The 26,588-nt window shown below is 45.6% G+C and overlaps 2 protein-coding genes and 1 long non-coding RNA gene across 7 annotated transcripts in view; 1 reads left to right on the plus strand and 2 right to left on the minus strand.

Annotated features, from left to right (window-relative positions):
- ipo13b (importin 13b) overlaps nt 1-2,515 on the minus strand; it is a 224,448-nt gene extending 221,933 nt beyond the window's left edge. For all 3 annotated transcript variants that reach the window (XM_070886848.1, XM_070886849.1, XM_070886847.1), the window contains exon 1: nt 1,853-2,515. In XM_070886848.1, coding sequence (XP_070742949.1) covers nt 1,853-1,915 — 63 coding nt within the window. In that variant the 5' untranslated portion in view covers nt 1,916-2,515. The remainder of the gene's footprint in view (nt 1-1,852) is intronic.
- A 373-nt stretch (nt 2,516-2,888) lies between these two features.
- On the plus strand, nt 2,889-25,196 carry LOC139268544 (uncharacterized). 2 transcript variants are annotated; one of them, XR_011594053.1, is made up of 2 exons: nt 2,889-3,032; nt 24,990-25,196. It is a non-coding gene; the product is annotated as an uncharacterized lncRNA (long non-coding RNA). The 2 variants fall into 2 exon arrangements; XR_011594054.1 differs by having other exon boundaries at nt 2,889-3,000.
- Nucleotides 24,369-26,588, minus strand: part of LOC139268542 (armadillo-like helical domain containing protein 1) — a 65,675-nt gene continuing 63,455 nt past the window's right edge. Inside the window, exons 11-12 of one of the 2 annotated variants that reach the window (XM_070886850.1) lie at nt 25,023-25,104; nt 24,369-24,909 (exon numbers count right to left, since the gene is read on the minus strand). In XM_070886850.1, coding sequence (XP_070742951.1) covers nt 24,890-24,909; nt 25,023-25,104 — 102 coding nt within the window. In that variant the 3' untranslated portion in view covers nt 24,369-24,889. The remainder of the gene's footprint in view (nt 24,910-25,022; nt 25,105-26,588) is intronic. The other variant, XM_070886851.1, reaches the window with a different exon arrangement.

A 26,588-nucleotide genomic window follows, 5' to 3' on the forward strand; every position in this document is an offset into this window, starting at 1 on the left:
CCTCCTCTCCCCCTTCCTCCTCCCTCTCCCCCCCCTCCCACCGCACCCCCAGAACCTCCTCTCCCTTCACCCAGCAGCACCTCCTCCCCCCTCGCTCCCCTCCAGCCATCCCCTCTCTCCCTCTACTGATCCCCTCCCTCTTCCCCCCCCCCAGCACCTCCTCCCCCCTTTGCCATCCCCTCTCTCCCTCTACTGATTTCCTCCTCCTCATCCTCCTCACCCTCCCACTCCTTCTCCCGACTTTCCCCCCCTCCTCCTCCTCCTCCTCCTCCCTCCCAGAGTCCCTATCCCTGGGAAAAAAACTGTTCCTGTGACACGAGCCTCTGGTGCATCAACTCCTCCAGCATGCCTTCAGCCACCTAGACTCTGGAATTCCCTCCCTAAGCTCTTTCACCTCTCCACAACCCTCTCCTCCTTTATGACCCTCCTCAAAATCCACCTCGTGGACCAAGCTTTTGTTCACCTCTCTTTGGCTTGCCATCGATTGTTTGATTGCAGCAGCAGCTTTGGGACATTTTTCTACATTAAAGCTATAAATACAACTTGTTGATTTTGAACTATCAAGTTATTTATAGCCATGAAAACCTGTGTGAATACTTCAAAGAGATAACAATCCTAGTGATCTGTAATGGGATCATTTTTTTTTTATCAATTAAAAAAATATAGGTAATGTATCTTCCAGATATGCCAATCCCTTTTAACAAAATTAGATTAGTACAGGTACAGGAGATAGGCACCAAAGATCATCTGAGCCAGGTTCAGGGTCAAATACAGTCCTGAGCTGAGCCTACTACAGATCATCATTCAGAGGATGAGATCAAACTGCATGAAGGAGAAGAATTCTGCCCAAGGACAGAAGAAACCTTCAGAAGTCTATTCATTTTGTAATACTTCAAGTGTGAAAAAAAGTGTTAGAACTCTATTCTGGCCTAATTATACTTTTCCTGTTCTAAATCAGACTCTCGACCTCAATTTCATATTGCTTAACCTCCCATGGCCATGATCTTGTTTGCCCCGTTACCTGCTATTATCAGAGCAACTTCAAGACCTCATTAGCTCATGGCCATTACACCACAAACCAGTAAAAATGGTTTGGTTTACACTTTACACAGCCAATTGTTACTGCAGTCACAAATCATCCCATCCAATGCTATTCTAAAATAATAGATCTGGAAAATAAAGGATCACTTTCATAAGAAGAACTTGTTATGTTGACAAATAGCTCCATATCTTTTAAGTTGGCCCACAATTAAGAACCCTTTAAATGATGTCAATATATACAGGCATACAAGCCAGCATGCATCCCGTATGATGCACCTAAAAAAAACTCTTGCCAACTTTGTGTACTGTGGAATTATTATATTTCTGGCAAATGGACAAATGTGTATTTTCCTCCAGGGTAAAGCATGCTAAATGTTGAGAGGTCCGTTCTGGAATCTAACTTTACTTCAGCATTAGAAATGTACAAACATAAGATACAGATTTACTGCTGTAGTATAATGGGAAAAAAGATAACAAACGATGACTTTTAATGTCACAAAGTGATATCCATTCGCACATCAGAAGCTTATCTGCAATAATTGTGCCAAAGACAAGCTGTAGGTGGATTATGATACCATATTACAAAATAAATACAAATATTTACAATCTAATGGTTACAATCCTTTTCATTACTAACTAGGCAAGAAAAACACAACATTCCTTATATTGTTACATTTATGACTAAGTATTGAAAGAACTGGACATGCACTTGCCAGGAAATGTTTTTAATGGACTAAGTTCACAGAAAGCAAATTAGGATGACGAAAGGTACCGTGTTACAAATAAATGAAACTCTGATATATAGTCTTACCTTTTCTACATTTGCCACTGAGTAATCTAAATTATCTTCGCTCTCTCCTCTGTCACGATCCATTTTTACCGGGCTGGGAAGGAAGAATATGACTATTGTTGCTCTTTCCCTTCAGTTTGCCAACAGCCCTGTAATGATGGGGATGGAGAGGGGGATGGAGAGGGGGAGGGGAGGGGTTGATGACAGTCAGGATGACCCTGTACCAGCTCTTGCTTCCCACCACCTCAGTCTGACAGATGAGGCAGCCCCTCGGACCTTCTTTGTGTATTACTCCTCGACCCCCTCGCTTCCCGCTAAATTAGAGAGCGCCGCATCCTCCGCCTTTAAAACCACACGCACACGCTTCAACAATGGCAATGGCGGGCGCTCGGCGCCGCGGGAGGCGAATCGCTGCACAGACGGAATCGCTGCTGCTTTAAATTTCTCGCAGACACCTCAGGCCTCCAGCGACAGATCCAAGGGGTCCTGACTGTGCCAAGGGCGTCTGCGCACTCGCTGTCTTTAAAGGAGCGCATTAAACATGCAACTAAATAAATATGGTATACTGCATTCTAACAGCCAGAATTATCCTTTTCGCTTTTGACAAAAACAAACATCAAGACACGCTCTTCTGAAACCACCCCAACGACCGCTTGGAAACCGGCATTTCTAACCCAGTGGGCATTGCTACAGATAAACGTCGACGTACATAGATCGCCTAGCCTTCTGGGGGATGTAGTTCCCTACTCGGCCGCGTTGCATTTTGGGGGGTGTAGTTTTCTGTTCGGCCGCATAGCATTCTGGGGGATGTAGTTCCCCATTCGGCCGCCTGCCTCTACGTCTGACGAAGGAGCACTTCAATTCCCAAGGTGCATTGCACCCCTTTCTCCCCATCTCTCCCCCGGCCTTCGCAATCAAGCGGGGATGTGAGAAAAGCCACGTGTCGCTGACTGTCGCTGCGCGGTGTGGCGCTTCAGTGGCCAGCGATTTCTGCCAATCACTTGGCGCCTGAGTGCAAGGGGGCGGGCGCGCGGCTGTGCCGTGAAAAAGGATTTCAGTTTCTAAATGTGTCTGTTGTTCAAGATTAATGGAGCGTAGCGGCAACTCGCATTTATACAGCCCTGTCAAAATAGAAAAACGCCTCAGAGAGCTTCACAGACAGACAAAAGGTGGAGCCGAGACAAAGGCGATGTAACCCAGTGTAAGAATGAGATGAGGTTTATTTGTGTGAGGAGTAAATGGCGGCAAAGGCCAATCGTGGTTCGGTATCGCCAGCTCTTCAGCAATTATTGGTCACTATACTTTTTGTAATTCACCGTTGCATATTTTATCTCACAGCCCCATATTCTTTTCTATCTTCTCCAATACCTCGCCTGTCCCTTTAGTCACTTTGCTGACGTGTCCCTTTTTTTCTGTAAAAGCAGTGTACACATCCCACCATCCCATACACGAGTTTTTTTACTAAGCAAATTTGCCGAACGGGAATATGTCCTATGAATTTGGATTGGTTATTTAAAGTTTAAATTTATAGTTTATTTTTTTAATGTTGGTTGATGCCAGTCCCACATCTTTTGTTTAGCATCATCATCATAGGCAGTCTGTCAGAATCGAGGAAGACTTGCTTCCACTCTAAAAATGAGTTCTTAGGTGACTGAACAGTCCAATACGAAAACCACAGTCCCTGTCACAGTTGGGACAGTCAGTCATTGAGAGAAAGGGTGGGCGGGACAGGTTTGCCGCACGCTCTTTCCGCTGCCTGCGCTTGATTTCTGCATGCTCTCGGCGATGAGACACGAGGTGCTCAACGCCCTCCCAGAGTCACTTCCTCCACTTGGGACGGTCTTTGGCCAGGAACTCCCAGGTGTCAGTGGAGATGTTGCACTTTATCTGGGAGGTTTTGAGGTGTCCTTGTAACGTTGCCTCTGCCCACCTTTGGTTCATTTGCCGTGAAGGAGTTCCGAGTAGAGCGCTTGCTTTGGGAGTCTTGTGTCTGGCAGGCGAACAATGTGGCCTGCCCACTGGAGCTGATCAAGTTATCAGCCACTGGGAAAATCGTCACTAGAGTCCTCCTCAACCGTCTTCTCCCTGTGCCTGAGGAGCTCCTCCCAGAGTCACAGTATGGATTTCGTCCCCGACGGGGCATAAAGGACATGATTTTTACAGCGTGACAGCTGCAAGAAAAATGCAGGGAACAGCACCAGCCCTTATACATATTCTTCTTTGACCTTACAAAGGTCTTTGACACTGTCAACCGCGAGGGTCTATGGAGCGTCCTCCTTCGTTTCTGATTCCCCCAAAAGTTCGTCACCATCCTCCGCCTGCTCCACGACGACATGCAGGCCGTGATCCTTACCAACGGATCCCTTACATAGAAACGTAGAAAAATAGGTGCAGGAGTAGGCCATTCGGCCCTTCGAGCTTGCACCGCCATTCAATAAGAGCATGGCTGATCATTCCTTCAGTACCTCTTTCCTGCTTTCTCACCATACCCCTTGATCCCCTTCACCGTAAGAGCCATATCTAACTCCCTCTTGAATATATCCAGTGAACTGGCATCAACAACTCTCTGCGGCAGGGAATTCCACAGGTTAACAACTCTGAGTGAAGAAGTTTCTCCTCATCTCAGTCCTAAATGGCCTACCCCTTATCCTAAGACTATGTCCCCTGGTTCTGGACTTCCCCAACATCAGGAACATTCTTCCTGTATCTAACCTGTCCAGTCCTGTCAGAATCTTATATGTTTCTATGAGATCCCCTCTCATCCTTCTAAACTCCAGTGAATAAAGGCCCAGTTGATCCAGTCTCTCCTCATATGACAGCCCAGCCATCCCTGGAATCAGTCTGGTGAACTTTCGCTGCACTCCCTCAATAGCAAGAACGTCCTTCCTCAGACTAGGAGACCAAAACCGAACACAATATTCCAGTTGAGGCCTCACTAAGGCCCTGTATAACTGCAGTAAGACCGCCCTGCTTCTATATTCAAATCCCCTAGCTATGAAGGCCAACATACCATTTGCCTTCTTCACCGCCTGCTGTACCTGCATGCCCACTTTCAGTGACTGATGAACCATGACACCCAGGTCTCGTTGCACCTCCCCTTTTCCTAGTCTGCCGCCATTCAGATAATATTCTGCCTTCGTGTTTTTGCCCCCAAAATGGATAACCTCACATTTATCCACATTATACTGCATCTGCCTTGCATTTGCCCACTCACCTAACCTGTCCAAGTCACCCTGCAGCCTCTTAGCATCCTCCTCACAGCTCACACCGCCACCCAGTTTAGTGTCATCTGCAAACTTGGAGATATTACACTCTATTCCTTCATCCAAATCGTTAATGTATATTGTAAAGAGCTGGGGTCCCAGCACTGAGCCCTGTGGCACCCCACTAGTCACTGCCTGCCATTCTGAAAAGGATCCGTTTATCCTGACTCTCTGCTTCCTGTCTGCCAACCAGTTCCCTATCCATGTCAGTACATTACCCCCAATACCATGTGCTTTGACTTTGCACACCAATCTCTTGTGCGGTACCTTGTCAAAAGCCTTCTGACAGTCCAAATACACCACATCCACTGGTTCTCCCTTGTCCACTCTGCTAGTTACATCCTCAAAAAAATTCCAGAAGATTCGTCAAGCATGATTTCCCTTTCATAAATCCATGCTGACTTGATCCGATCCTGTCACCGCTTTCCAAATGTGCTGCTATTTCGTCCTTCATAATCGATTCCAACACCTTCCCCACCACCGATGTCAAGCTAACCGGTCTATAATTACCCGTTTTCTCTCCCTCCTTTTTTTTAAAAAGTGGTGTTACATTAGCTACCCTCCAGTCCATGGGAACGGATCCAGAGTCGATAGACTGTTGGAAAATGATCACCAATGCATCCACTATTTCTAGGGCCACTTCCTTAAGTACTCTGGGATGCAGACTATCAGGCCCCGGGGATTTATCGGCCTTCAATCCCATCAATTTCCCGAACACAATTTCCCGCATAATAAGGATATCCTTCAGTTCCTCCTTCTCACTAGACCCACTGTCCCTTAGTACCTTCGGAAGGTTATTTGTATCTTCCTTCGTGAAGAGAGAACCGAAGTATTGGTTCAATTGGTCTGCCATTTCTTTGTTCCCCATTATAATTTCACCTGAATCCGACTACAAGGGACCTACGTTTGTCTTTACTAATCTTTTTCTCTTCACATATTTATAGAAGCTTTTGCAGTCAGTTTTTATGTTCCCTGCAAGCTTCCGCTCGTACTCTATTTTCCCCCTCTTAATTAAACCCTTAGTCCTCCTCTGTTGAATTCTAAATTTCTCCCAGTCCTCAGGTTTGTTGCTTTTTCTAGCCAATGTATATGCTTCTTCCTTGGATTTAACACTATCCTTAATTTCCTTTGTTAGCCACAGTTGAGCCACCTTCCCAGTTTTATTTTTACTCCAGACAGGGATGTACATTTGTTGAAGTTCATCCATGATCCATGTGATCTTTAAATGTTTGCCATTGCTTATCCACTGTCAACCCTTTTAATATCGTTTGCAAGTCTATTCTAGCCAATTCATGCCTCATACCGTCGAAGTTACCTTTCCTTAAGTTCAGGACCCTAGTTTCCGAATTAACTTTGTTACTCTCCATCTTAATAAGGAATTCTACCATATTATGGTCACTTTTCCCCAAGGGGCCTCACACAACAAGATTGCTAATTAGTCCCTTCTCATTACACAATACCCAGTCTAGGATGGCCAGCTCCCTGGTTGGTTCCTCGACATATTGGTCTAGAAAACCATCCCTAATACACTCCAGGAAATCCTCCTTGTTGTAGAGAGTCGAAAGATATATATAGACTTAGGCATTAGGCACCTGCTGGATATTTAGAACTCACATAAGCTTAAATGGACACACACATAAAATGGCTGCCCAGGCATTATGGGAAATCAGGTAGTCAAACTGTGAACTGTTGAACGTTCACTGACCGAGCAATAACCCTGTGAGGCCCACTGTAGGAATGCCTGGGAAGACAGAGATAAGAAGGAAACCATCTCCTGTGAACAAGGCCATGAAACCAATTATTTCAGGAAGAAAGATAAGAGGGAAACCATTTGCTGTAAACAAGGCTATATACCAATTATTTCTCCCAGATGAAAGAACTAGGGAGAGAACCTATAAAGCCATCAATCAGCCCAAGCTGACAAAAGACGAACACATGGTTCCTGAGACATAAGGGGAATTCTATTGGGTTAAAATAACCTATATGTAATCTATAATCATTGTGATTGGCTTGTGTCCAGCCGTGATGGGCTGTGTAGCTGTAGTAAAATGTTTTGTAACTGTTGTGAAACATATAAAGGTGCATGTAATCCTTTGTTCTGGGAAGAGAAACCTGGACACGGTCCTGAGTTTTTCCTTCCCGCTGAGCGTAATAAAAGCTGCTTCAGCATTGGAACCGACCCTGAGTGTTGAGTGATTCTTCTAAGAAAACACTAACGCTAACAATGGCGTAGTCGACGGGATTTCCCGGAGTCGCTGGACGCCCTTGGAAAAAACCCGGGTGAGTATAAAAAAACTATTTTTAAGTATAAAGGGTGCGGAAGGTGGAAGCTGGTTGATCGACATGAGGAGACGGTCTAATATCTCAAACGCCTAGCCTGAGCCTGAATTAAGAGGACTTTTGTCCCACGTGACGGCCAGGAACCAAGTAGGCGTAGGGAACACACTTAGACCGTGGGATCGTGATACCGAGAGACATCTTCCGGACCCAGTAGTGTAATTTGAAATACCCCGGGATAGAACCAAGCGGTGTACAGCGGCTAACGGAATCCAAACCTGTGAACAGGGTCGGACCAACGGGCTGAGCGGTGGTAGGTAGTCGTTAAGGATATGTAGAGCACTGCGGGAATTGCTTAAACGCGTTTTTAAGAATTGTATAAGTTTGTGCAACAGCAGAACTTGTGACCTGACAGTAGCCAAGAGACAGTTTACTACAAGTCGCGCTAGAAAGAAAGCGGACCTCTGAGAGTAGATTCCTAACGGTAGTAGTCCTACCCAGGAATGGCCATGAAAACAAGTAAACTCGAGTGGGGACCAGAAGGGTCGCTTACCCGCCACCTGGCGGAAAAACAAAAGAAGCTTATTGAAAATATGATTAAAGCAGGGTGGAATCCTCAGGAATTAGTTATGTGAGGAATTATTTAGATAAAACTACGAATTCCCTGAAAGGTCATGGATCCAAAAATAGAGCCGGCCAAAACAAGAAGAGAGACTGTTGTAAATCGTTGAGTGAGAAGTGTCTGTGTGATTTTTGACTGCAGAATGAATTTTTTTATGTTTTCATGTTCCGAAAGTCTGGTTGGAAGAGGAATGCAAGTGTCTGTTTATTTTAGAAACAGAGTGAAAGTCTTTTTTTTTAAACCCTTTGTAATGTTGTCCTGTATGTGGGAAGTTTTAAGACATTTAAGTTAGAAACGCAGGTGTGGATTTATTCGGATGATAAGTTACGGAGCTAGGAAAATAAACAAATAAAGAATAGGTTTGTTGAGCAAAATATTTATTTGACATGCTCACTTACTTGCCGAAAGAAAACATGCAATGATTGATTGGGTTGAAAGACATAAATTTGGTCTCGGAATGAGATAAAGAATGCTTAAAAAAAAAGAGAGCTTCTAAAAAAAAAAAGTTTTAAATAAAGATTGAAATTACAAAGTTTGAATTGGGATTTTGAGATATTCAGAGAAGGCACAGGAAATACTGAGGTGGATTTAAAAAAAAAGATTAAATTAAATCTGATCAGGTCAAACTCCTGGGCAAGTGGCGAGCTATCTGCGAAGGTGTAAAAGGAACTTTTGGAAAATGTTAAAAAACAGCAAGCTTTAGTAACGACTTTGAAACTGGAGCATTTTGAGATAACGAAAAAGCACTCAAACTCTCAAAGATGGACTTCATTCCAGTTATGGAGAAAAAGAAAAAGATAAAGACGCCACTTTGAAAGTAAACAAATGATTTTAAATTAACAACTTTATGGAGTTACGAACCCTCCGTGTAAAATACAAAACCTAATTTGAAGAAAGAAAAAAAAAGATGTAACAGACTAAATGGAAAAAGTTTCAATGCAGTTTGAAAAGATTTCCAAAATGTCCCGAACAGTCTAAACAAGCAGGAGGGTTTTGAAGATAACGAGGAGAAAGAGAGAAATAAAAAAAAAACAGAATTGAATTTCAGTAAACAAAATTGCTATTGTATGTGTGGTCTTGTTTTAAAACAATTTAAAAAAAAAAAAAATTCTTTGGCAAGTACTTGAATTAGAAGTTAAGAAAACATTGGAGTTTACTCTAATGATTTATGCTGTTTAACGGATTCCTAATTTCGAAGCCAGTTTTGAAGGCACAAAGACTTTTTTTTTTCCAGATGATTACGTGAAGTCACGTAATGACATCAGGTCTTCTTACAAACCTGGAAAGGAGTTAACCCTTTCCATTGACAGCCGTTTTATACTGAACATTATTAATTTGGATTTCTTAATAGGGAAAAAAAAAAGACTCACCTAACAGAGGAAACAAAAATAAAAACAGAACTAGCTTATGTAATAATACTTGCCTGATACAATAAAGAAATAGATATTCAATAAAACAAATTGAAGAGTTAAAAGCTAAGATAAACAGGCTGGAAGAGATAACGGGACTAGACGGATAGTGCAGTGCGCAGCCATAGCACCATCACCTCTGGCAATAGAGCCAATGTACCCCACGGTGGGTAGGTGTAGTCCACAAACCCAACCTAACGGTAAAGCAGACAGCGATGTTTGGAGGAATAGCTTTGGCCTTGGTCATAGGAGTTTGGGTAATATTTAAGTGGGTAAAGACACGGGCGCACGTCCTACAGATTCAGCTCGAAATGGTTCGATTATAACCTTGTGCTTCTGATTTTGCAGGGTGACAGGGACTCTCGTAGAGCAAAAAACTTAACCCCTGGTGACGACCAGGCCGTCTGTTTAAAATTACAGATAATACTTACCGGAATGGGAATACGAACGGCGCTACTCGTAATCTGGATAGCCCTGCGACATGCACGTACCCTGGGCAACACCGACGGACAGCAGAGCACGCTGGAAATAAACAACTATATGAACTATGGAGTCTTGTTTAATTTAACGGCCGGAATGTGCATCCCAGCAGCCAAGGACTGGAGCAAAGACAGGACTTATTTTAATGCATGGTTACAAGTGAATCCTAATAAGAATCCTAATAAGAATAAGAGTATGTGTACAGTGCTCCACGGGTATAAGGAGCAGATGCATTAAACGGAGGGATGTCAAAGGGCCTGATGAATGTACTTTCGGCATAATTTGCGCGCCTCCGGGACAATCCCAGCAATCAGTCATCCGCAAGAAGGGAATGGGGCTGTGTGGGTATTACGAGGAGGCGGGGGCGGCTGCAATATAATTGTATGTATGTTTCTCACCCCCTCCGACACCGCGCCCCATAAGAATCACTACATTGCCCGAAGAACTGCCTTGTCCCATAACTACTAAGGGACCAGAAAATGGGATTGCAATGTACAACGAAGGGGAATTATTGTATGATAATGTTAAACATGAAATTGTGCCTGTTCTGATCAATATTTCAGGCATCCAGATGCCGGAATATTGTACCGAACAGTCAAGGAAGATGTACAATGTATTAAGTAAAGTCGTAATGCAGCAGGCTGCCGATGCCATGGGTGCCAGTAAGTTCCGGGGACAGGGGTTAGCACCCAGGGTGAAGAGGGAAATAGTAAATGATGTTGCTACCGTTTTCAATACAGGAACCTCCGTAGTGAACTCGATAGACATACAAGGGCTAAATGAGAGGGTAGAACAGCTTAAAGGGGTGATGAAGGGGTTATTGGAGAGGGTGGAGCAAAACCAGGAAGACCAGGCCAACCTAGGAAAGGAGGGTGCCGAAATCCAGTTGGATGGCATCTCAGTCCTGGAAGCTCACGCTAAAACCATCAATCACCTCATTGATAGAGAACAAGAAGATACAATAAAGCAAAGACAGGGGCAACTCTGTCATGCTTATGGTCTGTGGATGGTGGGACAGATCCGCCACAACCTCGACCAGATCCAACGCGGGGAAGTACCCGATTGGATAGACAGTTCACATTTAGCTCAGTTGGCGAACCAAAGGGGGACACTGGATAATTGTACTCTGAAGGGACTGACCCGAGTATACCCCGCAATTCCAGATTGCCAGATGGGTAGGACTACCGGGATAGGGATAGTCCTGTTGATCCCTATAGCAACGCCGGACTCAGGGCCGTTCCCCTTATACCAACTAGAGAATATCGGAGTAATACGGGAAAATGTCTCCATACGCTACTACCTAACCACCACCTCTGCCGTTCGTCGAAACAACATACTTACTGGGATTTCCCTAGCAGATTGCAAGCAAAGGGGGGGAAATCACAGTATGCCCTCACCCGGTGGGCCGAGGTGAACTAGACGAGTGCGGGTTTAACCGAACCAACGGGTGTGTACTAGAAATAGTGCCCGCACACATGCACTTCGCGAGGGCAGGCTACGGAGGGAGGGGAAGATACTGCGTCTCTACTACTGAGAGTTCATACCAGTATAATGACCTGCAGTGCCCTATACCGCAGCCAAACTTTACACCACTACGACCTGTCGCGATCGGGCAAGCGCATATCACCCAGGTTAGGCGCCGGAAGTCCGAAGTTATTGAAGTAACTGATCAGCTCCATGATCATTTGCAGGATTATGACGAGCCAGAGCAGGTCCCTATCCCACATCTCACGGAGGTATTACGGGAGTTAAGGCTCAGAGTGGGGCAATCCGTAAAACTCTATCACCAGCTACAAACTAAAATCAAAGAACTGGAAGAAGATACCGAGGTAGACTTACAAAGTCAGAGTTGGTGGAGAAAGGTCTGGGACTGGGGAATAAATGTGAACATCCACCCATGGATCCGAATTATTTCACACACACTGGTCGGAATACAATTAATCTTAGCAATAACATGGGGCGTGATGGCCTGCCAGGTATGCAGGCGCCACAAACGGCAGAAACGGACCAATCACCGTTCCCTGGATATTAAACAAGTCTGTTTGATAAGGGGACGGGAGGAGCTAGCCTTTGTTAATTTGATTTGAGCAACCGGAACTCCTGAAACCGCGTGACTGGCCAGCATGTTGAGGCAAGGAATACCGGGCCGTGCACAAATATCAGATAAAGGCAGTATTTCGGTTAAAAGGGGACTAGGGCTAGTCCCTTTACCGAAAGGGGGAATTGTTGTAGAGAGTCGAAAGATATATATAGACTTAGGCATTAGGCACCTGCTGGATATTTAGAACTCACATAAGCTTAAATGGACACACACATAAAATGGCTGCCCAGGCATTATGGGAAATCAGGTAGTCAAACTGTGAACTGTTGAACGTTCACTGACCGAGCAATAACCCTGTGAGGCCCACTGTAGGAATGCCTGGGAAGACAGAGATAAGAAGGAAACCATCTCCTGTGAACAAGGCCATGAAACCAATTATTTCAGGAAGAAAGGTAAGAGGGAAACCATTTGCTGTAAACAAGGCTATATACCAATTATTTCTCCCAGATGAAAGAACTAGGGAGAGAACCTATAAAGCCATCAATCAGCCCAAGCTGACAAAAGACGAACACATGGTTCCTGAGACATAAGGGGAATTCTATTGGGTTAAAATAACCTATATGTAATCTATAATCATTGTGATTGGCTTGTGTCCAGCCGTGATGGGCTGTGTAGCTGTAGTAAAATGTTTTGTAACTGTTGTGAAACATATAAAGGTGCATGTAATCCTTTGTTCTGGGAAGAGAAACCTGGACACGGTCCTGAGTTTTTCCTTCCCGCTGAGCGTAATAAAAGCTGCTTCAGCATTGGAACCGACCCTGAGTGTTGAGTGATTCTTCTAAGAAAACACTAACGCTAACACTCCTCCACCACATTGCTACCAGTTAGGTTAGCCCAATCAATGTGTAGATAGATTAAAGTCGCCCATGATTACTGCTGTACCTTTATTGCACACATCCCTTATTTCTTGCTTGATGCTGTCCCCAACCTTTCTACTACTATTTGGTGGCCTATACACAACACCCACTAGCGTTTTCAGCCCTTTGGTATTCCGCAGCTCCACCCATACCGATTCCACATCATCCAGGCTAATGTCTTTCCTTACAGTTGCGTTGATTTCCTCTTTATCCAGCAACGCCACCCCGCCTCCTTTTCATTTCTGTCTATCCTTCCTAAATGCTGAATACCCTTGGATGTTGAGTTCCCAGCCTTGGTCCCCCTGGAGCCATGTCTCCGTGATGCCAACCACATCGTATCCGTTAACTGCCGTCTGCGCAGTTAATTCATCCACCTTATTCCAGTCACTCCTCGCATTGAGGCACAGAGCCTTTAGGCTTGTTTTTTTATACACACTTTGCCCCTTTAGAATTATGCTGTAATGTGGCCCTTTTTGTTTTTTGCCTTGGGTTTCTCAGCTCTCCACTTTTACTACTCTCCTTTCTATATTTTGCTTCTGCCTCCTTTTTATTTCCCTCTGTCTCCCTGCATAGGTTCCCATCCCCCTGCCGTATTAGTTTAACTCCTCCCCAACAGCACTAGCAAACACTCCCCCATGGATATTGGTTCCGGTCCTGCCCAAGTGGAGTCCGTCCGGTTTGTACTGGTCCCACCTACCCTGGAACCGGTTCCAATGTCCCAGGAATTTGAATCGCTCCCTTCTGCACCACTCCTCAAGCCACATATTCATCTGAGCTATCTTGCGATTCCTAATCTGACTAGCATGTAGCACTGGTAGCAATCCTGAGATTACTACTTTTGAGGTCCTACTTTTTAATTTAGCTCCTAGCTCCCTAAATTCGTCTCGTAGGATCTCATCCCGTTTTTTACCTACATCAGTGGTACCTATATGCACCATGACAACTGGCTGTTCTCCCTCCCTTTTCAGATGTCCTGCACCCGCTCCGAGACATTCTTGACCCTTGCACCAGAGAGGCAACATACCATCCTGGAGTCTCGGTTGCGGCCGCAGAAACGCCTATCTATTCCCCTTACAATTGAATCCCCTATCACTATCGCTCTCCCACTCTTTTTCCTGCCCTCCTGTGCAGCAGAGCCAGCCACGGTGCCACGAACTTGGCTGCTGCTGCTCCCCCCTGATGAGTCATCCCCCTCAACAGTACTTAAAGCGGTGTATCTGTTTTGCACGGGGATGACCGCAGGGGATCCCTGCACTACCTTCCTTGCACTGCTCTTCCTGTTAGTCTTCCATTCCCTATCTGGCTGTGGACCCTTTACCTGCGGTAAGACCAACTCACTAAATGTGCTATTCATGTCTGGACCGGGATCAAGCATGGCTGCGTCATTGCGCCAACCCTCTTCAATCTTCCTCACTGCCATGCTCCACCTCACACTCAAAAATCTCCCCGCTGGAGTGGAACTAAACTACAGAACCAGTGGGAACCTGTTCAACCTTCGTCGTCTCCAGGCCAGGTCCAAGACCACCCAACCTCTGTCATCGAGCCACAGTACGCGGACAACACCTGCGTCTGCGCACATAGAGGCTGAACTCCAAGACATAGTCAATGTATTCACTGAGGCGTACGAAAGCATAGGCCTTACACTAAACATCCGTAAGACAAAGGTCTTGCCAACCTCCACCAACCTGTCCCCGCCACACAGCACTGCTCCCCAGTCATCAAGATCCACGGCACGGCCCTGGACAACTTGGACCATTTCCCATACCTCGGGAGTCTCTGTCTGCTCTTGTTGATATTGACCACGAGATTCAACACCGCTTCCAGTACGCCAGTGCAGCCTTAGGCTGCCTGAGGAAAAGAGTGTTCGAAGACCAAGTCCTCAAATCTGCCACCAAGCTCATGGTCTACAGGGCTGTAGTAATACGCACCCTCCTATATGGTTCAGAGACATGGACCATGTACAGTAGACACCTCAAGTCGCTGGAGAAATACCACCAACGATGTCTCTGCAAGATCCTGCAAATCCTGAGAGGACAGACGCACCAACATTGGCATCCTCGACCAGGCCAACATCCCCAGCATTGTGTAGCATAGTTTTTACAGATAACAGTCTGTCTTCCAGTATATAGGCTTTTTTTTTAAAAAGCCCTCCTGTATGGCTCAGAGACATGGATCATATACAGCAGACACCTCAAATCGCTGGAGAAATACCACCAACAATGTCTCCGCAAGATCCTGCAAATCCCCTGGGAGGATATACGCACCTACGTCAGTGTTCGCGATCAAGCCAACATCCCCAGCACTGACCACACTTGTCCAGCTCCATTGGGCGGGCCACATTGTCCACATGTCCGACACAAGACTCCCAAAGCAAATGCTCTACTCGGTACTCCTACATGGCAAGCAATCCCCAGGTGGGCAGAGGAAACATTTCAAGGACACTCTCAAAGCCTCCTTGCTAAAGTGCAACATCCCCACCGACATCTGGGAATCCCTGGCCCAAGACTGCCCTAAGTGGAGGAAGAGCATCCGGGAGGGCGCTGAGCACCTGGAGTCTCGTTGCCAAGAGCATACACAAAGCAAGCACAGGCAGCGGCAAACCAGACTCCCCACCCACCCTTTCCTTCAACGACTATCTGTCCCACCTGTGACAGAGACTGTAATTCCTATTTTGAACTGTGCAGTCACCTGAGAACTCACTTTTAGAATGGAAGCAAGTCTTCATCGATTTCGAGGGATTGCCTATGTTTTTTTTTTTCAAAAGTGAATTTTCAGTGATGAGAATATACATCCACTTTAAAAATTGAAATACTGATAGACTGCTGTACCAATGCTGTGATATTTGCACCTGTATCAATATTATAATGTACAGTCTTACCATTTATTTCTTGAACTATAGGAAAGTCAAGGGTTATGGGGAACAGGCAGGAAAGGAGCCATGATCTTATTGAATGGCGGAGCAGGCTCGAGGGGCCGTATGGCCTACTCCTATTTCTTATATTATGTTCTTATTTCAGGTTTAATCACCATAATTTGTCAATGTTGTCATCACATATAACTGGAGCAAGAAAGATCGTATGATTTATCACTCGTGCCCACTGCTTTAAGAACAATGGTGTTTAAGAACAGCCTATTTCAAAATGTCCCATTATTTCATTTCTTGCATTTTTAAATGTGTGCTGGACATTTCTCTTGGTTGTGTTTATGATTACACAACTTTCTGGTTTGTTGGAGCTCTGTCCTTCTGAGGGTTGTTTCCATTTCTTTTCTCTCATGCCAAGACCTGTATTTTCATACAACCTTCTGTGGCTCTTTCATTAGCTCGGACCTGCTACCTGGTAGTTTATCAGCTCTAAATACTATGCAATTTGGATTACTTTGTCACTCATCTGCTCTGATTTTAATCTGCAGTTTATGTACTGGACCTTTGTCAAAATACTGTCATGAATTTGTCCCATATTCCTTTAGTTGATTCACAATGTTCCACCAGTTCAGAGAGACTCACACAAATTATTCTAGTTTCTTCCAGTTTCTGACTGCGCTGATGTGGTGCAATCCTTTCATAAATTAGATTTTGGCACATCGTAATCAGCCATATTTTGATTTCATGGTTTCAGTTTTTTTTTTGATCGTCAGACTCTAATTTATAACATTATAAATGTGCTCTGCTTCCTGCTCCATTCTATAAACACACTATGTAAGCAGGGCAGGTAGAGGAAATTCTAGTGGGAGGATGCTTGTGCAAGTGTGACCGTATAGACCATTTGGGCAAAATTGTGCAGTACTCAGCTGATCACTACAATCTTTGCCACTCTATCAGGGGCATACTGTAAAATACCCCCGACCTATCCAGGCACCGGAAGTGAGTTAAGCAGCTCGATGGTCGTCTTCGTCAGTTGCCAGGTTGACACTTGTACACTGTTGTATCTTTCCTGTGCTTCGTTGTTAGTGACATGGAAGGTTGTAATCAGCCATGGCTTAAGTGGACACACCTTGTCCCCTATGATCCACCTTGTCCCAACCTGCTGAATAAGTCAGGGATGTTTGAATGGCGTTGTGAACGCTTGGCCAATACTCTGCATTAACATGCAGGGTCCTCAGTTGGATCGACAATGTTTTTATATATAAACACAAAGACATTATGATGATGTGTTTGAGCCATTTAATGCTTCCCTTTGACACTTGGTTCAAAGCACTATTCAACTGACTCCCTTTAGATAAGGACAAGAACAGCCTCCTTGATTGCATCATGGTAATAATTTCAAGTGATACATTCATGCTCAACAAGTTTTGCATTCAAAATATTTGTCCTTCAAAATGTTATTGTAGACCTTTGTTCTCTAGCCAATATCTTGGCTTTTAAATTAATGCATGACTTTAATTTTGAATATAAGATCATTACGGATGAGGAAGACCATTTGGCCCAACTTGGTTCATCCATCCAGAATTAAACTAAAGTTTCCCCCCTTGCAGCATCCAAATAGTTCTTAAAATGATTCACCTCCACCACTCTTCGGAGTCTATTTCCATGTATTGATCATTTTAAATGCAAAGAAAAACTTCTTGATATCTGTCCTAAATTTGCCGTTTACTGGTTTAAACCATTGTGCTACTCTTGCAATTTGTGGTAATTTTCTGCATTTACCTTTTCCATACCATTTAAAATCTTGTACAACTCTATAAAAGCACGTCTCCGATTTGTCCTGGCAACCAGAACTGGACACAGTACTCGGTCTGGTCTGACCAGACCACTGCAGTTTGATCATGATTTATGCTCTGCTGGTTCAGCTGTGTAGAATCATAAAAGTTAACAGCACGGAAGGAGGCCATTTCGGCCCATCGTGTCCATGCCGGCCAACAAGAGGCTATCCAGCCTAATGACAGTGTCAAAGGCCTTTGCGAGATCAAAGAAGGCCATGTACAAGGGTTGGTGCTGTTCCCTGCATTTCTCTTGTAGTGAAGATCATGTCCATTGTATCCCTTAATGGACGGAATCCGCATTGTGATTCTGGGAGGAGCTCTTCAGCCACAGGGAGAGGTTGAGGAGGATTCTAGTGATTATTTTCCCAGTGGCTGACAATAGGGAGATTCCTCTGTAGTTGCCGTGTCATCACCATCGAACTGCAGTACGTGGACGACGCTTGCGTCTGCGCACATTCAGATGCCGAACTACAAGCCATCGTCAACATTTTCACCAAGACGTACAAAAGCATGGGCCTTACATTAAACATCCGTAAGACAAAGGTCCTCCACCAACCTGACCCCACCTCACGGCATTGCCCCCCATCAAAATTCACGGCGCGACCTTGGACAACGTGGACCACTTTCCTCGTGGACCACGGGAGCCTACTATCAGTAAGGCAAACATCGACAACGAGGTCCAACATCACCTTCAGTGTGCCAACGCAGCCTTCGGTCTCCTGAAGGAGAGTGAAGAACAGGACCTCAAATCTGGCACCAAGCTTATGGTCTACAGGGCAGTAGTGATACCCGCCCTCCTATTATGGCTCAGAGACGTGGACCATATACAGTAGACACCTCAAAGCGCTGGAGAAGTACCACCAATGATGTCTCCACAAGATTCTGCAAATCCGCTTGGAGGATAGATGCACCAACGTCAGTGTTCTCGATCAGGCCAACAGCCCCAGCATCGAAGCACTGACCACACTCGACCAACTCCGTTGGGCGGGCCACATCGTCCGTATGCCCGACACGAGACTCCCTAAGCAAGTGCTCTACTTGGAACTCCTACACGGCAAGCGAGCCCGGGTCGGCAGAGGAAACGTTTCAAGGACACCCTTAAAGCCTCCTTGATAAAGAGCAACATCCCCACCAGCACCTGGGAATCCCTGGCCCAAGACCACACCTCGAGTCTCGTCACCGAGAGCATGCAGACAACGGAAAGAGCGTGCAGAAATCAAGCTCATACAGCGGAAGGAGCATGCGGCAAACCAGACTACCCACCTACCCTTTCCTTCAACCACCATCTGTCCCACCTGTGACAGAGACTGTAATTCCCATATTGGACTGTACCTGAGAACTCACTTTGAGTGGAAGCAATTCTTCCTTGATTTTGTAGGACTGCCTATGATGATGATACAGCCTAATCCCACTTTCCAGCTCTAGGTCCGTAACCCTGCAGGTCACGGCACTTCAAGTGCACATCCAAGTACTTTTTAAACGTGATGAGGGTTTCTCCCTCTACCACCCTTTCAGGCAGTGAGTTCCGGACCCCCACAACCCTCTGCGTGAAGAAATTTCCCCTCAAATCCCCTCAACCTTTTACCAATTACTTTAAATTTATGCCCCCTGGTTGTTGATCCCTCTGCGAAGGGAAATAGGCCCTTTCTATCCACTATATCTAGGCCCCTTATAATTTTATACACCTCAATGAGGTCTCCCCTCAGCCTCCTCTTTTCCAAGGAAAACAAACCCAGCCTATTCAATCTGTCCTCATAGCTAAGATTCTCCACTCCCGGCAACATCCTTGTAAATCTCCTCTGTACCCTCTCCAGTGCAATCATGTCCTTCCTGTAATGCGGTGACCAGAACTGCACGCAGTACTCCAGCTGTGGCCTAACCAGTGTTTTATATAGTTCAAGCATAACCCCCCTGCTCTTATATTCTATGCCTCAGCTAATAAAGGCAAGTATTTTGTGTGCCTTCTTAACCACCTTATCTACCTGGCCTGCTACCTTCAAAGATCTGTGGACATGCACTCCAAGGTCCCTTTGTTCCTCTACACTTCTCAGTGTCCCTTTCCTTGTTAACCCTCCCCAAATGCATTACCTCACACTTCTCTGGATTAAATTCCATTTGCCATTGTTCTGTCCACCTGACCAGTTGACTGATATCTTCCTGCAGTCCACAGCTTTCTTCTTCATTATCATAGTGGCTTTGTTGATTGCCGCTCTGCATTGTTTGGACATTTTGAGCATTGTGTCTCCTAGACTTTTATCAATTCACCTGTAGCTATTTCATTGTAAGGAAATATGAGCAAGATACTTCATAAATAATGTGCAATACTTGGGGATCAAAATTCAGTACCACCGTTTTGGAGGCGGTGTTACCGTCTGAATGGAGATTTTACCACAAGGCGATAGTTGCCACCACCAACCACGAAATTCAGTTTTGCTGCCTGAAGAAGGGATTGCAGCGTTAAATCAGGTGTTGCACGCTACTCTGGAGGTAGTTAGCGGCAGTAAGTGAGGCGGCAAGATCCAGGTGGCAAGCATAATTTGTAACTGCGCCACATACATATTGCTGCCACCTGTATTCAATTGAGGCAGCAATTGGGCGTGGTACCGCCTCGTGCATAAGATGGCAGATGTAATAGCAGCAGCATGCTCACCGCTTCTCGGACATCGCCGTTGATGCACTGCTTGATACCCTGGAGAGGCATCAAGAATTACTCAGGAGTGGTGATTGTATCTTTACCATTAACCTGAGCATGCCATGTTCTGAGCTCAATGTGCAGACTTTCCTCAATGTGAATGTGTCTGACCCCATGCTCTACGTGGGTGAGCCAAGATGCAACTGCGCATTTGCGGCCTCTCCCACTCCAAGGGCCTGCACATGCAGTTAACCTTCCTACTCCGTTGTTGAGACCCACCCCTTATCCTATCAACTCCTCAGTCTTGTGCATCTGGAAGATGCTATCCTTACCATTACTGTTGGGCCCTCGCCCCCTCATTCAAGCATCGTTTGTCACTTGGTGAATGCAGCAATGTACTGCAAACTGCGAGATGTTGCATATATCGCCGACAGGAAAATGGAAGGACCCGGTAGCATAGAAGTTGAGGGCTACTGTCACTTTCACTGGCACTGACAGCGAGGTCACCTTCAAGTATGTCTGCAGGAGGTGGCAGAGCTCGGTGACCACCTACTTACGGAACCTCAGCCTTCTTATGCACTGCTCCTCGAACATATCAAAAGTAATGCGCACATAAGAACACAAGAAATAGGAGTAGGCCATATGGCCCCTCAAGCCTGCTCCGCCATTTAATACGATCATGGTTGATCCGATCATAGATTCAGGTCCAGTTCGCTGCCCACTCCCCATAATCCCTTATGGGTTAAGAAACTGTCTATATCTTAAATTTATTCAAATGTCCCGACTTCCACAGCTCTCTGAGGCAGCAAATTCCACAGATTTACAACCCTCTTAGAGAAGAAATTCCTCCTTCTCAGTTTTAAATGGGACCTGGAGTCCTGGTGCATGAAACACAAAAGGTTAGTATGCAGGAACAGCAAGTGATCAGGAAGGCCAATGGAATTTTAGCCTTTATTACAAAGGGGATGGAGTATAAAAACAGTGAAATCTTGCTACAGTTACACAGGATATTGGTGAGGCTACACCGAGAATACTGCATGCAGTTTTGGTTTCCATATTTAAGAAAAGATATCCTTGCTTTGGAGGCAGTTCAGAGAAGGTTCACTAGGTTGATTCTGGAGATGAGGGGGTTGACATATGAGGAAAGGTTGAGTAGGTTGGGCCTCTACTCATTGGAATTCAGAAGAATGAGAAGTGATCTTATCGAAACTTTTAAGATTATGAGGAGGCTTGACAAGGTGGATGCAGAGAGGATGTTTCCACTGATATGGGTGACTAGAACTAGGGAGCATATTCTTAGAATAAGGGGCTGCCCATTTAAAACTGAGATGAGGAGGAATTTCTATGGAGGGTTGTAAATCTGTGAAATTTGCTGTGGAAGCTGGGTCATTGAATATATTTAAGGCGGAGATAGATAGATTTCTAAGCGATAAGGGAGTGGGGGATATGGGGAGCAGGCAGGGAAGTGGACCTGAGTCCATGATCGGAACAGCCATGATCATATTAAATGGCGGAGCAGGCACGAGGGGGCTGTACGGCCTCATATTTTTTATGTTCTTATGATTTAAGGGAGAACTCTCCTACTCTTCTTCAAAATAGTGTCATGGGACTTTTTACATCCACCTGAGAGGGCAGTCTTGGTTTAATATCCCATCCAAATGACAGCACCTCTGACAGTGCAGCATTCCCTCAGTACTGCACTGGAGTGTCAGTTTAGATTTTGTGCTCCAGTTTCTGGAGTGGGAGTTCAACCCACAGCCTTCAGAAGTGAGAGTATTACCAACTGAGCCATGGCCAACACTTAAATTACATCAGTGACTGATGTAGTTTAGAAATAATAATACTTCCCTCCACCCTGATGTAACTCAACCACTCATTGGGCCCAAGTTTCCACAAGAAAAAAAACAGGCGCCCCTCCGAGCTGGACGCCCGTTTTTCGCGCCTAAAACGGCGCCTAAAAAAATCCTCAGTATTCTCCACCTACTTGCAGGTCCTCTGGCTCTCGGCGCAGCCAGCACAAGCTGTGGGGGGGCGGAGCCAGGTCCCTGCGCTGAAAACAGTGCCGGGACCTCTGCACATGCGCGCTACAGTGGGCACACAAGTGCAGTAGCTCCAGGTGCCGAACTGTGTGGGAGGGGCCCGAAGCACGCAGCCCCTAGCCCTGACTGAATGGCCTCACTGGGGCTGCGTGAATAAGGCTCCTCCCACAGCCAGCTCCTGCTCACCCTCCCCCGACCAGACCCGACACCCGCTCCCCCCCCCCCCCTGCCTCCGGACCAGACCAGACACCCGCTCCCCCCCCCGCTGACCAGACCCGACAACCGCTCCCCCCACCGACCAGACCCGACACCTGCTACCCCCCCCCCTGCTCCGACCCGAGACCCGCTCCCCCCCCGACTGACCCGACCTGACCCGCGCTCCTGTTCCCCGACCCGCCCCCCCCCCCCCCCACTGGACCCGACTCCCGCTCCCGGACTGGATCCGATCCGACCTGACCTCTCCCTTCCCCACCCCCCTCTCCCTCTCTCTCTCCCTTCCCCACCCCCCTCTCTCCCTCCCTCCCTCCCCCCCTCTCTCTCTCTCTCCCCGTCTCTCTCTCTCTCTCCCTCCCCCTCTCTCTCTCCCCCCCCTCTCTCTCTCTCTCTCTCTCCCCCTCCCTCCCTCTCTCCCCCCCCTCTCTCTCTCTCTCCCCCTCCCTCCCTCTCTCTCTCCCCCCCTCCCTCCCTCTCTCTCTCCCCCCCTCCCTCCCTCTCTCTCTCCCCCCCTCTCTCTCTCTCTCTCTCTCCCCCTCCCTCCCTCTCTCTCTCTCTCTCCCCCTCCCTCCCTCTCTCTCTCTCTCTCCCCCTCCCTCCCTCTCTCTCTCTCTCTCCCCCTCCCTCCCTCTCTCTCTCTCTCTCCCCCCCCCTCCCTCCCTCTCTCTCTCCCCCTCCCGTTCAGCGGCACGAACGGCTGCAGAATTCTCCCTGGCTGAAGCACTTTCACACAGGTAGGAAGATGGTTTATTTAATCTTTTCTTGGCTTATAAATGTTTATTCAGGTTGGATTTATTTGTATAATATTTGTAGAAGTATAAATAAGGATTTATTGTAGAATTTAATGAGTTCCCTTCCCCCCCCCCCCCACCTCGTTCTGGACGCCTAATTTGTAACCTGCGCCTGATTTTTTAATGTGTAGAACAGGTTTTTTCAGTTCTACAAAAATCTTCACTGGCTCCATTCTACTTTAGTTTGGAGTACGTTTTCACTGTGGAAACTTTCAAATCAGGCGTCAGTGGCCAGATACGCCCCCTTTTGAAAAAAAAATTCTGTTCCAAAGTAGAACTGTTCTACCTGACTAGAACTGCAGAAAAAAAAATGTGGAGAACTGCGATTTCTAAGATAGTCCGTTCTCCACCAGTTGCTCCTAAAAATCAGGCGCAAATCATGTGGAAACTTGGGCCCATTGTTTGCTACCTTTCAGCCAATGTTGTATTCATAGCCAAGATTAATCCTGAATTTGCATGGATTTGTGCTTAACTAATAGCCTTTTGGGTAGATCTTAAAGGGACTGCTTGAGGCCAGTGCCTGAAAGATAAGAAATCTTTTTTTTTAAACTTGTGTAATGTAGAGCCACAAAGAGCAGGAGTGCTTCCTTCCCAGACCTGCATTGATAAAAGACTTGTATTTATATAGCGCCCTTCACGACCACCAGATGTCTCAAAGTGCTTAACAGACAACTAAGTTCTTTTGGAGTGTAATCACTGTTGTAATGTGGGAAACGTGGCAGCCAATTTGCACACAGCAAGTTCCCACAAACAGCAATGTGATAATAACTAGATAATCTGTTTTGTTATGTTGATTGAGAGATAAATATTGGCCAGGATACTGGGGCTAACTCTCCTGCTCTTCTTTGAAATAATGCCATGGGATCTGTTACGTCCACCTGAAAGGGCCTTGGTTTAATGTCTCATTCGAAAGACGGCACCTCTGACAGTGCAGCACTCCCTCAGCACTGCACTGGAGTGTCCGCCTAGATTTATGTGCTCAAGTCTCGAGTGGGACTTTAACCCACAACCTTCTGACTCAGAGGCGAGAGTATCACCCAATGAGCCACAGCTGACGATCCACTGGAATCCACAGATCGCTATTTTCCAGTGTGAAACCACTTCCTCAGCCATAGATAATAAAAATTAGAAACCACTGATGAAATAGTCATCTTTATGAAATATTTTTTTGTTAGTGACAGTCCTACTCAGATTGCACAGTTGAGAGACAATATTCACCAAACAGTTACACATTTAAAACATTTTAAACAAGTTGAAATACAGGAACCATGGGGGAATGTTCAGTGAAGCCAGAAATTATATTTGTATATTTTATATAATACATGTTCACACAATTACTAGAGAAGTACAAGTTTCATAATTAATAGATATTGAATTTTGGTAATTCTGTTGGTGTACAGAGCTGGTATTAAACCCATGGTGAAAGTTCACATTCTTAAAATCAGCTCAACTGCTGCAGCATGGTAGCTAAAGGTGCTACTAATGGTTAGAATGAATTTCCACCATGTTTTAAGATGGAATGGGACAGACCTTGAGCTAATCCAATCACTGTTTTGTTCTTTGTACCTGAAGTCTATTTGAAAATATAATTCATTCAGAAATATTTTGCATTGATACTTTTAACCTGCTTAAATAAGGGCTCCACCTTGTCACGCTGCTACTGATAACGGGGTTTATTCTGGTACTTCTTCAACTGTTGGGGCAAAATATAATTTATTACCTTGATGCAATTGTTCAACTGGTAAACGTGTATTTATTCTGCTTAATACACAGTATTTCTAAAGTGGAAAATTAACTCTGCCTTACGTCCTGGAATATTGACTTTGTTGCCAACTAAAACACCAGCTTGGATCAAGTCCATCTTCAAGTACAACTTCTCTGGATTTGTCTGTATTGATTTAAAGGATACATCATCATTTCTCTCCTGCTCATGTCTACTTATTTCCCCTGCCCTATAAAATATGACTTTCTGTATTTCAAGAGTAGTTTAAAAATGTAACTTGTATTATTGATATGTATTTAGTTCATATGGCAAATCTGTATTGGCCAAGATAACTCACACTACTGTGAAGAGGGATTGGTCCGGACACTTTTTTTCTCCTTCCCTCAAGTCCCCAAAATGTTGTTTTGTCACATGACACAAAAACAGAAGCAAATGAGTGAGAACACAGGTGTAGGTTAGGATTCAAGTTTACTGATTTCGAGTAAAACCAGTATAGTTTTTTTCCCCAATTTCTCCCTCCCATCAAAAGTCCCATCTCATAGCTACTTCGGTTTAATTTCCTCATATGGGAATGCAATTCTGCAGAGAGAAATAGTATGAGAGAGAGGGGCGGGGGCAAGTTGCCTGCAATTATCTGAACTCTTGAGAGTACAATACCACTGCGAGCCCTCCAGTGCCTAGCACAAGTAACCATTCCTGATGTATAAGCCTAGACAATGAATGTTCACAGGTTATTCGACTTTTCAGTATATCACACGCAAGCCTGATACCAATTTACCCAATATTTTCACATACCTTCCAGCAGGGGGTTACTGGAAATCTATTAGGCCCAAGAACATGATGGATTCTTCCCTGCCTAGCCTAAGACCACTGTTGAGATAAGTTAACTGAACAGAGACCAGACTGAATGTGGGAGCTTATATGGTCAGTGCAACAACAGATGATGGCTGTACACTATATAATTAAGGGAGCCAAACAAAATATCTTAAATGGGAGGAAAAATATAAAAAGGCAAATGATCAAAAGTAAATAATTATTCAAACTACCTACCCAAAAATTATGGGCCTGATCTTAGTCAATGCTAAGGCCCGCCCAAGAGGCACCCAAAGGACCGTCGAGAGACCCGGTGGTACTTTGCCAGGAAGATTCCTCTAAAAGATATGGCAGTACCGCCCGGCGGCAAAATAATGACTTAGGAAGTGAATTTGGGCGACAGCGGGCAGGAGCTCCCAATCTCGGCGGCAAATGCGATCCTCGCCAAAGTGCCACCGAGGATTGAATCAGGGAGGGGGGGGTGTACATAAAAATAAAAATTTACACCAAATAAAAAATACCCTCGAACACCTTCAGGGGACCCCCATACACAAGTCGCTGAAAAAATTATTAAAAGAAATTCACTAACTTTTTTTGCAGGTCTCCTTACTTAACTTTGGGGTTAGACCTGCCTTCATGCAGCAGTCCTTCCCCCTGCTGCCACTGACTCCCGCCTGCACCAAACTGTCAGCTCGGCAGACAGAAGGACACTTGCGCGCCAGCGGGCGGTTCCCAGCGGTCCCCTCCCCTCCCGCCGGCAGGAAACCGCCACAAAAATGGCACCAAAGGGAGACCGCCCAAAAAACTTGGCGGCAGTGGGCAGTAAGGCCACCAAG

Source organism: Pristiophorus japonicus, chromosome 8 (assembly GCF_044704955.1).
Source record: "Pristiophorus japonicus isolate sPriJap1 chromosome 8, sPriJap1.hap1, whole genome shotgun sequence".
NCBI classification, from domain to species: Eukaryota; Metazoa; Chordata; class Chondrichthyes; family Pristiophoridae; genus Pristiophorus; species Pristiophorus japonicus.